This window comes from Psammomys obesus, unplaced genomic scaffold (genome assembly GCF_907164565.1).
Source record: "Psammomys obesus unplaced genomic scaffold, mPsaObe1.curated_primary_1811, whole genome shotgun sequence".
NCBI classification, from domain to species: domain Eukaryota; kingdom Metazoa; phylum Chordata; class Mammalia; order Rodentia; family Muridae; genus Psammomys; species Psammomys obesus.
The window spans coordinates 1,018,718-1,031,552 of record NW_026596079.1 but is presented as its reverse complement, the minus strand read 5'-3'; the positions used below and the strand labels follow the sequence as shown (position 1 = coordinate 1,031,552).

At 48.4% G+C, this 12,835-nt stretch overlaps 1 protein-coding gene across 1 annotated transcript in view; it reads left to right on the top strand.

Moving 5' to 3' along the window:
* The first annotated feature begins 6,530 nt into the window (after positions 1-6,530).
* Positions 6,531-12,835, top strand: part of Spatc1 (spermatogenesis and centriole associated 1) — a 20,995-nt gene continuing 14,690 nt past the window's right edge. Inside the window, exon 1 of the mRNA XM_055626516.1 lies at positions 6,531-6,735. Coding sequence (XP_055482491.1) covers positions 6,531-6,735 — 205 coding nt within the window. The remainder of the gene's footprint in view (positions 6,736-12,835) is intronic.

Here is a 12,835-nt window from a genome sequence, read left to right as displayed (position 1 = left end):
AGAAAGAAAGAAAGAAAGAAAGAAAGAAAGAAAGAAAGAAAGAAAGAAAGAAGGGAGAAAAAAGAAAAAAAGAAAGGAAGGAGGGAAGAAAGGAGGGAGGGAGGAAGAAGGAAGGAAGGAAGGAAGGAAGGAAGGAAGGAAGGAAGGAAGGAAGGAAGGAAGGAAGGAAGGAAACCAACCATTGACAAGAATATATTCTAGAGAGGTGAAGAAACTGCTTCATTACAGACCTAGCCCTGTGGCACTCCATGCAGACACCCTGTGAAAAGTCTATTGAGCATCTGAATTGCAAATTCCCCCGTCAGCAGCTGGTGTAAGAAACTGATCAGGACTTCAGACCAGATCTGTGCTTCCAGAGCATAAGGAGGCAAATGAGGCTTCTCTGATTGGCCTTTTTGAAGATAACCAACCTGTATGTTATCTATGCCAAATATAGAGCAATTATGCCCTAAGATCTCCACCCAGGCAGCACACCACATTCATGGAGAATGTGTGGTACAGAATCCAGAAAGGCAGGGCATGGTGGCACATGCCAGTAATCCCAGAACTTGGGAGGTGAAGGAGAAGGAAGATCAGGAAGTAAAGGGAAACTTGAGACCTGTCCGGGGCTACATGAGACCCTGTCTCAAACAAGTTGCTAGCCGCTAGTTTTTGCACACTGCTCACATTCACACTCTGACCAGAGGAAGGTTTTGTCTGTTCTGAGGCCTCCGCCTCCGGTAGTGGCAGAGGTGGTGGTGGTGGTGTGTGTGTGTGCGTGCCAATTTTCTATGGGTCTGAGGCACTGGACACAGTCACAAGGTCCTGCCCAATGGGTCTGGAGAGATGGCTCAGTGGTTAACAGCACTGTCTGTTCTTCCAAAGGACCCGGGTTCAATTCCCAGCACCCACATGGCAGCTCACAAGGTCCTGCCCATGCGAACAATACATATTCAACTCAGGACTTCATCTGAGCCTTACACAGTCACTTAAGCTTTCCCCAGCTACCCGCTTCTAAAGTTGCCCTCTGGTCTCCACACACACACCACACAAAAGCACACACATGTACACATGCATGTTCATTATACACACCTGTAAAATATATATATTATATACACACACATACCTACATCTATACAAACATGCACACACAGTTTTTTTTTTCTAGATAATGCCAACATTTGAATATTTATTCATTCATGTACTCATTCATTCATTTTGGAGACAGTCTAACTATGTAGCCATGGCTGACCTGGAACTCCTTATGTACACTAGGCTAGTCTTGAACTCATAGAGAACTGCCTGCCTTTGCCTCCCAAGTTTTGGGGATTAAAGGCATCTTGCCACCAGGCCTGTTAGATTTTTCTATGCAGTAGCTTTGGCTGGCCTGGAGCTTACTTTCTAGATCAGGTTGATCCCAAACTCCCAGAGACCTAAGTATCTCTGCCTCCTGTGCTGGGATTAAAGGCATATACCACCACACCCAACTAGCACTTGGTTTTTTTAAAAAAAAAAAAAATAATAAAGTTCTTATTGATTGCTGAGAGAGAGAAGATTTTCAGTTTTATGATAGTGTTCCCTCGAGGGGGGGGGGAGAATAACAATTTATTCACACATTTTGAGCCCCTTCTATGCACCAGGAGGGCCTGTGTTGGGCTCTGGAATGCAAAGCAGGGGCTCACTTGACCTTCTCTTCTGGGATGTCTTTCTGAGACCCTGTTCTGGGCAAAGCCTACTTCTGATGCGGGTATCAGGGAACTTGCACCCTGTACAGCTGAGGCGTCTCTGAGGGAGCGGAAACCTGGTTGTGCACAGTGCTCTCACCTGTCCCGAGGGGCACTCTGCCTTGTCAACCGCCACCACTGTGCCTGGCACACCTGTAGCACTCATCAGCTGTCACCCATTGCCCCCTGCATCATCTGAAATAGAAGACAGGCGTAGATAAGAGTTGCCACTGACATTTAAGAGCACGGTGACAAACGCTAGCTGAAAGCACAACATGGTGGCACATGCCTTTAAATCCCAGCGCCTGGGAGACAGAGACAGGTGGGATTCCATGAGTTTGAGGTCAGCCTGCTTTACACACCAGGCCAGTCAAGGCTTCCAATGAGACCCTGTTTCAAAAACAAAGCACCACCAACAAAAACAAAAACAACAAAACAACAATAACAAAAAAATTGGGGGACAGGAGGTAGCTGAGTGGAACGGAAGAAAGGAAAAATTCTTCCCAGGAGTTCCTGCCATCAACAAGACTTGAATACATGCTGACAGACCACAGAGTTAAAAGCAACTATTTCAGACGGGATCAAAGTGATCACGTGGCATTGCTAGTATCGTGTTGGTCATGGACGGAATATGGCAGCCTCCCAGCCTCCCAGCCTCCCAGCAGATGCTTCTCAGCATATCATAGTCCATCCATGGAGAGTGAAGTCAAAGGTAAGAGGGGGGTACGGACAGACTCCAGGAGAGACCCCAGTCCCTTAGCAACTTTATGTTTGGAAAGGAAACAAAAACGGTTTAACAAGTTTGCTGAAGCTGCAAGAATTCCGGGGATGGGGGGTGGGGGGAGGTGGAACAGAGATCCCTGAGGGATTGCCAAGCTGGAATGCTGAACTGAATCTAATAAGGCAAATTTGAATGGGGACAAACTGTGCAAACCCAGTGACTGGAAACCAGACGGAGTGGGTCTGACTCAGCATTCAAGAAGGGACAACCCTAAGATTTGTTCCCAGTGAATTCCTGAGAAGCCTGTGTGGGTGCTGGGGGGTTCTGACCCGTCCTGCTGGACCTCCAGCTGCCCACAGTCAACAACACTGACCTGTTTCCAGGTGTTTGCCCAGTTTGCCCAGGAGCCCTTGCAAGCTAGACTGAAGACAACACAGGGACAATTACCCCTACTCCCCAGACCTCACTTCCTAAATACAAGATCCAGATGGATGGGGTAAATTTGTTTGTTTGCTTTTTGTTTGTTGTTTGTTTTAGTTTGGTTTAGTTTTTTTTTTTTCTAGGTAGGGTTTCTCTGTGTAGTCTTGACTCTCCTGGAACTCACTCTGTAGACCAGGCTGGTCTCGAACTCACAAAGATCTGACTGCCACTGCCTTTGACTCTCTGCCTCTCTGCCCCTCTGCCCCTGCCTCCCAAGTGCTGGGACTAAAGGTGTGTGCCATCACTGTCCAGCTGGGTGTAAATTTTAGATAAATCCTATTCTAAATTTCTAATACTTTGCCCCAAAATCAAAGCCAGTATTTTGGGTTCCAAAGGTCACTTTGTGAATACAACATAACAAAACTAATAGCAAGAAAAAAAAATGCAATGAAGGGGAAATAAGAACAGAAAGAGCAAGGATGGAGAGACAGCTCAGCTCTTGCAGAGGACCCGAGTTCAAATCCCAGCACCGCTGCCTGTAACTCCAGCTCTAGGGGATCTGCCTCTAACCTCTGCAGCCACACACACACACACACACACACACACACACATCTTATTTAAAAAATAGAAAGAGCATATGGTCATAAGTAGAAAACAAACAGGAAGGAGTGTCTCATGGAGGACATTCCCTCTCTACACTGTAGCTCCATGGAGAGGCTGACAGCAAGGAGACAGGGACCACAGTCTACCCTGACACCCAACTGCAAAAGGAAAGGTACTAGTGAAGGAAGTCAGCTCTACTCACACTCCTTCACAACCCCTGAGAGACGTTACATGTACTCCCCAGCTCTCTGTTTCCTTCCCACTCGCTCGCCAGACTGGTGAATCTGGAGTGGGCCAAACTGTTCCACTCAGGCAGCCTTCCACATGTCACTAATGACTTCCACGCCAGGCTAACACTTTCCTGTCTTGTCTCATCTGACTTCCTAGAATCCTTAGATAATCCTGCTGCTTTGTAGCCTTGAAATACTCCCCTGTTGAAGCTTACCAAACCTGGCCTCCTTGGATATCCCCACCCATGCCTGTGGCTTCTCCCCTCTGCCTTTCGCAGACGCCCTAGTTCTTTGAGGCACAACGGGCCTCCCATTCATTACCGATTCCTGGCTGATCTCATCCACTCATACGCCTTCACTTGCCACTCTAGGAGCTGACTATAAAAGCTGTCTTTCCAGCCCATGCAGCATGTTCTACTCTGAGACTCACGGGAGAGACTCCCACCTGGCTTAACACATCTCCAGGATCTTGTAGCACATCTAAACTCAACCTGAACTTGACCTTCCTCTCTGTTGGTTTGGTATATGACCATCCCACCACCCAAGCCAGAAACTCCAAGGCCACCCCTGCCCCCACCCCTCACCATCTTCCCTGAGACCAGTCGATTTAATACTGCCAACAATCTTTCTCAACCTTGGCCCCTTTCTTCACCTTCCGCCTCCATCGCTCGTTTGGATGGTTGCCATGATCTCCTTTTTGCACACCATCCTGCAGGTTTTCTCCATTATGTTCCACACTCCCTTTTCTGAAGCCCTCCTATGTCCACATCACTCTGCCATGCCCCTCCATCCTTCTCTAGCACACGCAGGTTCACTTGTCTCCGTCCCACAGGTCCAGCTTCCTCATGGTGTTCTCCTCCTCCTCCACGACCTCTGCACAGGCTGTTCCTTCTGCTGGAAAACTCTTCCCACACTTGATATATACCATCTGCCCTGTCACTTGCTCAGGTGAGGCTGCTCGGATCCAGCTGTATCTAACCCCCCCCACAGCACCATCTCCAAGCATTTATCACTGGGGTAACTCCACATTTTCACGTGGTCATTACCGTCCGTCAGTTCACAGTGGCTGCTTCTGACTGGCCCTGACCCTCAAGTTCCTCACACAACGCCTGCACAGGTGGAGGAAAGAGGCACCCAGACAGATCTCCTTCACTGAAAGCCAGCATTGTGCAAATGTTAACTACAGCGACAAAATACCTTCCCAGCAATGTCTATGCCAGCTTCTGACCAAAGACATGGGCACCACACCCTAGACCCTCCAAACTGACCCATCAAATATAACCATCACAGATGATATCAACTCAAAGCCAAGACCATGGTAAGTGTCTCGTCACAGGCTGGATGGAAGTCTGACAGACCTAGTCCATAAAGTTAGAAGGAATGATGAAGAGAACTCATCCTTGTGCCTCAGGTACTCTTGTCCTTGAGGCCAGAGTGACTTAGGATTACAGCATGGAGTGTCAGAGGTGGGGGGGCAGGCCTCCCCATTGTGAGGTCCAGATGGAATACTCAACTGAGACTGACCCCCCAGCCTTGGCTGATCTCCTCTTCCTCAGCTCCACTCTCTACCAGAGTCTGACCACTGGAATCTGGTCTGGAAGTGAACTCTCCCCACCTCTCCCTGACCCATCGAGAGGTTTGAGAGAAGATAGCCATACAGCCAGTGGTGGCCCTGAAGATCAGCCTCCATTGACTCCCGCTATCAGATCTATGGAGTTCTCTCTAGCTAGCTCTAAGAGAAGGGAGCGCCAGGACGACTCAGTCCTCACTTCTTAAAACTAGTCAAGGGAAGACTGGCTTGATTCTTTTGGAAGCCACAGCAGAGGAACGAAGCTGCTTGTACATCTTTGAAGACTGGTCCTCCTCTGGAAGGTGGTTGACAGCTTCAGGAGGGACACATATGGAGCAGTGAGAGAGGAAGAAGATGTTCGCCTAGCTGGCAGGATCAGCCAAGTCAACCCTGGCAGTCACAGAGTAACAGAAGGGACTGCTGATCACCGTCACGTCTTAGTTTAGATTCTTGAAAAGATGGAACTTGGAATGAAAGTCAACGACCTGAGGAGCAGAAATCAGGTGCAAAGGATGCACCCCACTACAGATAAGGGTGAGAGAACCTGTGTCAGAAATGAAAACTCCTGAGCTGTGGGGAGCCTGGTGCTTGGATAAAGGCGACCCTGGGCCAATAGCCAAGGAAGGGATGGAGCATTTGTGCCCAGAAAAAAAAAATTGTGGGCTAATTTCCTGGTATACAGGACAGAACTTCCTCGGGAGATAGCTGACCTGACAGATGAGATCCAGGCATGCCAATGTCCAAAGGAAAGGGCACTCTGCCCAGGGAAGGCTAAATAATGAATATTCATCAACAAATATCCAATCAACAAATGCCAGTGCCAAGTTGCACCCCTTGCTTAGTCTGAAGGCTCTGAGGAGGTGCAACACCCACACTCACTGTACATGCAGAGGAAAGCATTGAGGGGCTAATTGCACAGACACAGGTAAGTGATGTGACATAGGCCTCATCAGCAGGGGAAGTCTAGGGGCAGCCATTGGCTTGAAGTAGGATAAAGAGACTTGCAGAAGACACAGCCTTGAAATCAAAATTGGCCAGATCTTGTCAGAACATTTCAGGCTGAGGTAAGGCGAGGCATGGGCCTGGAGGCAGAGAGAGCTGAGCCTGTTAGAGCAAAGAGCAAGGAGGAGGGCACAGTCTCTGACCTCACAATACCCAGTGCCCACTGGGCAAGCCTTGCAGACTCTGGTGCCCTTTTCCAGCCCGGGCAAGGCCCGGGGCCCTGGGCAGCCTCCAGGTGCAGTGCCCTCCTTTGGGCAGCACCCTTTTTACTGCCCTGGGGCATGTCTCTACTTACATGTTATGAGGGGCTTCGGCATCAGATAGAGAGGCTGGTGCGGGAAAATGAGGAACTGAAGAAGCTGGTTCGGCTCATTAGGGAGAATCAGGAGCTCAAGTCTGCGATCAAGACTCAGGCAGGTGGCCTCTGCATCAGCGGGTTCACCAGCGGGCTTGGTGAGGCAGCAACAGGCCATTCCCAACACCAGGGTAACTATAAGAGGCCTGGGTATAAGGACAGTGGGGATGGAAGGATGGGGCTGTGGTGAGGGAGGAAGAGGCAGTGTGGTGGGGTCTGAGGAAATTATGGAGGGAGGGCTTACCTAGTAAGAAACAGAGGACATTGGCTTCAACAGATGGAGGCAGAATGAGAACATAGAACCATTGTATGAAAGGGCAAAATGAGGCCCCAGGCCAACTCACCAGATAGGAGCTTCCTCACCATGGTCCCCTCAACCTAATTTCCAAAGCGTCACAGTTGACTGAGAACTGCCCAGCTCTGGAATCCAAATGTTCTTTCCTCCCGAGCCCAACATGCTACCAACCCTCAACCAACACATCCCTGTGTTCCCTTTCCTTCCCCAATTCTCACCATTGGCACAAGAATTTCCTCTCCATTATTCTCCAGTTAGAAACAGCCAGAAGCTGTTTATGTCCAGAAGCTGAGGAGAGAAACCCAGGACCTAAAGCTGAGAGTTAGGATTTGTTAGTATGTGACAGAAGCCCGGAGCTAGTCTGGAGCAAGGTGAGAGAAGGGGGCAAGCAAGGGAGTTTCAAGCATCCACAGAGATGCAGTCGAACTGATAAACCATGCTAAGCCCAGCTTATAGGGATGGTGTCAGAGGGAGGTGGCATTCAGACACCAAGAGATGACAGAGGCTACAAAGCTGAGTGTATTAACAGGAAGGAAGTGCTGAAAACAACGGAAAGCTGTGAGCAAAGAGTGGTCGGCTTTGGAGATACCAGTGCAGGGGCTCTTATGGGCATAGCAAGCGCCCGGGGAATGGCTGTAGACACCATGGCTGACACAGGTTACCAAGGTGTACCCAAGTGAAGAAATGCTGGTAGTTACTGTATCCCTCTCCCTCCCTACACAGGTCTTCCTGTCCTAGAGGCTGTGTTCTTGCCTGTCCATGATTTTCCGTGTGTGCTTACAAGCCTACCCACCCCTACAGTGGCCTGCCCTCTGTCACAGACCTTCATCTTGCCCTCCCTGCTGGTTCCTCTCCTGTTCACGATTGGACGGACGTGAAATCTCTCTTACCTGAGAGGAGGGCTTTACTCTTGCCTGTTTAGACCTCTGCAATTTGGCAATGGGCCCCCACCCCCAACAGTGCCGTTCTGCAAAGGTTATGAGTAACATCCTAACTGCCTTCTCCACCTCTGCACGGCATTTGGGAATAATAACCCTTCGCCGAGTCTCTCTTCCTGCATTCCCAAGCCAAGTTGGTTATCTACATCCTGACTCACGTCAGTCACTGCAGCTCCCAGGCTCAGGCTTCAGGCTTCAGGAGGAGCCCTGCCCCTCCGCCCTCAGGCGCTCCACCTACTGCACTACCCCAACACCTGACTACAAGTGAAGATAGCTCCAGCGGATGCCAGAGGCCTGATTAATCCCTGGAAATAGGCTCACCAGGGGTCAGGGGCATAGCGCAGTTGGTAGTGTGCTTGCTTGGCATGCATGGAGCCCTGGGTTTGTTCCCTACCTATAAAGCTGGGTATGATTACACAAGCCAATAGCAGGAAGATCAGAAGTCAAAAGTCATTCCCAGCTACATTAGCGATGTCAAGGCCGGCCTGGGTTACACAAGACACAGTCTCTAAAAGAAAAGAAAAGAAAAGAAAAGAAAAGAAAAGAAAAGAAAAGAAAAGAAAAGAAAAGAGAGAGAGGTTCTTTCCAAACCAACTAGACTCTTTGAACTCAGACCTTTGTACTAAGAGGCTGAAGTCCTTCAGGGCAGAGCTCATTCGTGTGTCTTCCTCCCTACTCCTTACCCACTGGATTTCTTACCATTAAGCCTGGCTGTAGTGGGCTCGCTTCACGACCTTAGTCGTGGTCATAAGCACAGGCGCACCTCCAGTTTTATACGTTACAGCATTGATGACTGAGATAGCAGACAGGGTGACAAAAATAACATGCATAGGGGAGGGACGTTTAAGAAGATCCATGATCTAATAAGCTACGCTCTGGCTTCCTACCTCAGGTCTTCAGATTTTATTCCTTTCTAAATTCTTTTAAATATGTATGTGTGTATGGGTTTGTATGTGAGGGCATGCACATGGCATGGCACATGTGTGGAGGTCAGAGACAATTTCAGGTGTTGGGTCTCATCTTTCATCTTGTTTTTTTGAGTCAGGGTTCCTCTTGTTTTTGCCACTGCTCTGTATGTTCTCCGCTACCCAGCCCATGGCTTAATGGGGATTCTCCAGGCTCCGCCTCACGTCTCATTAGGAATCTGCTTATAGGCACATGCCACCATGTCCAGCTTGTACACGAGTTTTGGTGATGCATTCGGGTCTTCATGCTTGATATTAAGTGCTCATATTCACTGAGCCATCTTCCTGGTCCCTGTAATTTTGAGACAGGATTTCACTATACAGCCTAGGTGGGTCTTGAACTCAATATATAGGCCAGGTTGGCCTCAAAGTGGTTATCTTTCTACTTCAGCCTCTTCGGTGCTAGCATGACAGGTGCATACAAGCCTATCTGGCTTTTAGGTTTAAATCCTTGGGGCTGGAGAAATGGCTCAGTAGTTAAGAGCCTTGTGACCTTGCAGAGGACCTGAGTTTGAACCCCGGCACCCACACGGCAGCTTACAATCATTTGTTAACTCCAGTCCCCAACACTCTCTTCGGCATTCTTGGGCACCACGCACGCACTCGCCTAATGCACAAATATACATGCAGGCAAGACACCCGTATACATAAAATAAATACAAAAAATTGTTAAAGCCTTGGACTATTTCCGATCTTTATAAAGAAGTTCAGACAGCTGGTAATGAAGGCAGAAAGCAACATTCTAAGGAGAAATCTCAGTGTGGACAAAGACCTACCTGGTCCTAGGGTTACTAGGAGCGAGAAGTAGCTGAAAGTGATGTGTGAGAGAGAGTATGTGTGGTACCTAAGCACATGGAGTGATGAATGATGTGCAGTACATGATATTGGTGTATGCAACTGAAGCACATGGAGAGCATGTACATATGTTTGCCAGTATGTGTGGAGAACATGCATGAGTATGTGAGAACATTAGCATGTATACTTTGAGCGTATCTTGTGAGTAAATATTCTAATATAGCTGTTAAAACGTGAGTTGCTGTATTATGTATGCGGTGTGGAAGTTTGTGTTTATGCTATACCTCTGGTAGGGTATGTTGTTCAGGGAGGCTTGTTACTATTTGTGAATGTTTATGTTAGGGGTCAGTGAGACCTGAACAATCAGCCCGAGAGGTCAGGTCAGATCACAACTGACTGTGACTGTTAAGGACTTGCTCCTAAACACAATGAGCAGAAAACTTGTGTGACATCTATCAGGAAGTAGCCATATTTGTGTCCAGGAAGATCATTTCAGTTGCTGGGAGGGGGTTGGGGGCAGCGCAATCGAGGCTGGGAGATAAATTACAAATAAGTTTTTATTCATTCTGGTGGGAAAACATAACACGAACTGCAAGTGGGCAGAAAGAAATCCATTCAAGTTCAGTAAGAAAAGTAAGTCCCAGCTGTTGGATGTAAGAGGTGATAAATAGCCAGGTATTAATGACACACACCTTTAATCTCTGCAGCCGTATTGAGAAAGGCTGACCAGAGAGAGGTAAAGAAAAACAAGAAAATGAAGATGGAAAGAACAGGGCTAGTGGAGTGGCTCAGTGGGTAAGGATGCTTGCTGTCGAGCCTGATGAGTTCAATTCCTAGGCCGCACACTGTGATAGGAGAGGAACTGATTTCCACAAATTGTCCTCTGACTTCCACACACATGCTGTGGTATGAGTGTGTGCGCGGTAGACATGTAAGTGTAAAGATAACCTTTTTTCCCCCCCAAGACAGAGTTTCTATGTCTATCCCTGGTTATCCTGAAACTTGCTCCGTAGACCAGATTGGCCTTGAACTCTCAGAGGTCTGCCTGTCTCTGCTCCCCGAGTGCTGGGATTAAAGGTGTGTACCACTAGCACTTGGCGGAAAAACACTTTTTAAAAGACAATGCAAAGAACAGATGATCATGATCAAGAAGTTTTGAGATGTTATGGCTTTTCTCATTGCTTGTGGCAAGATCAACTTAGGGAAAAGGGGTTTGTTTTAGCTTGCGGTTTAAGAGGTTATTGTCCATCACAGCAAGGATGAGAACCTGAATACCTAACTAGTCACTTGTATTTGCAGAGAGATAAATGCTGGTGCTCAACTAACTTTTCTTTTTATCCCATCTTGAGACCCCAGCCCATGGGATAGTGCAACCCACAGTCAAATCAGTGTTTATACCCTCAGTTAACCCCCTTTTGAAAGTCCTCACAGAACAACTAAAAGTTACGCTGTCTTTTGTCCGACTGTTTTGTTTTCGTATGGAGACGGTCACTCATGTAGTCTGAGCTGATGTCAAATTTGCTATGCAGCTGAGAATGACTTTGAACTCCTGACACCCTGCCCCCAGTTCTCAAATGTTAGGATTACAGATATGAAACGCTGTGTCCTCTAGGATGCTCTAGGAGTTTCTTTTTTCTTTCTTTCTTTCTTTCTTTCTTTCTTTCTTTCTTTCTTTCTTTCTTTCTTTCTTTCTTTTTTTCTAGGAGTTTCTTAATCCAATCAAGTTGACTACCGAAATGAACTTCACAGGGGTAGGGGGAGCTACGAGAGCTTGGTAGACAGAGCAGTAGCTAGAGAGAGGCAAGGAGTCCAGAGTTTCTTTTCAAGATGACAGCAACCCCAATTTGTTTAGATTTGGAAGGTACTAGGGGAGACAGTTTGAAAATGCACAAAATGAAAAGGGAACTCTGGGCGGGGGGTGGCTGGAAAGATGGCTCCTCAGTTAAGTGCACTGGCTTCTCTTCTAGAGGTCCTGAGTTCAATTCCCAGCAACCACACGGTGGTTCACAGCCATCTAGAGTGGGATCTGATGCCCTTTTCATACATGCATAGAGAACACTCACATACATAAAATAAATAAGTAAATCGCTTTAGGAAGAAAGAAAGAAAAGGGAACTTTGGGGGAAGTGTCTTCTACTGAAGGGACTAAAGGGACGAATGAAAAGAAGTGTAAGGGTGATGCTGGGTGAGAAGGGAGCTGTGGGAACTTCAGACTCATTGACTAAATTTTCTCTGTAAGAATTTTTCAAGGGCAAGAGGGGAGCCAGGCATGTGGTGCATACCTTTAACCCCCAGCATTCTGGAGACAGAGGCAGGCATATCTCTGTAAACTTGAGAGGTTATCCTGGTCTACACAGTGAGTTCTAGGCCAGCCATGATTACACAATGAGACCTTGTTTAAAAAAACAAACAGGGCTGAAGAGGTGCCTCAGCGTTAAAAGCACTGGTTTCTGTAGTAAAGTCTCTGAAATTCATGGTTTTAGGAGCCTATTTTTGGATTACAACCCCGTCCGTCCTAGCTCTGCTCTCTCAGTACTCAGATTTCCCACATTGCACTGTTCCATGGCATATCCCCGACCTAGGACCCTATTCGAGAGACCCTCCTGGCCTCAAGGCTCTCCCTCAGGACTTCTACTCTTTAAGATTCTCCCCAAGGACTCCGCTCCTCCTATCACAAATTCTTCCCTTCCTTCTGGGCTCTCCTCCCCTCAGGACACGCCCCCCTCAGGACCCTCCACCCCTCAGGATTAACCTCCCTTCAGGACCCTCCTCCCTCAGAACCTTCCTTCCCTCAGGATCCTCTTCCCTTCAGGACCCTCCCGCCTCAGGATCAACCGCCCTCAGGGCCCTCCTCCCCTCACGTCCCTCCTCCCCTCAGGATCCACCTCCTTCAGGATCCACCTCCCTCAGGACGCTCCTCCCTCAGGTCCCTCCTTCCCTCAGGACGCTCCTCCCTTCAGGACCCTCCTTCCCTCAGGACCCTCCTCCCTCAGGACTCTCCTCCCCTCAGGTCCCTCCTCCCCTCAGGACCTTCCTCCCTTTGGACTCCTCCAGTTAGGGGATCCCTTCCCTTAGGTCTCTCTCCACTGAGGACCTTCCTCACAGCCCCACTCCTTGGTCTTTCCTTGCCCTCTTCACAACCCTCCACCTCTCTGGGAAACCCTATTTGAAAGTCTCAGCTAGGCCTGGCCTCCCCTCGATCCTCCCTCCTCTCACACGCTAGCCCCCGCCCCCCCCC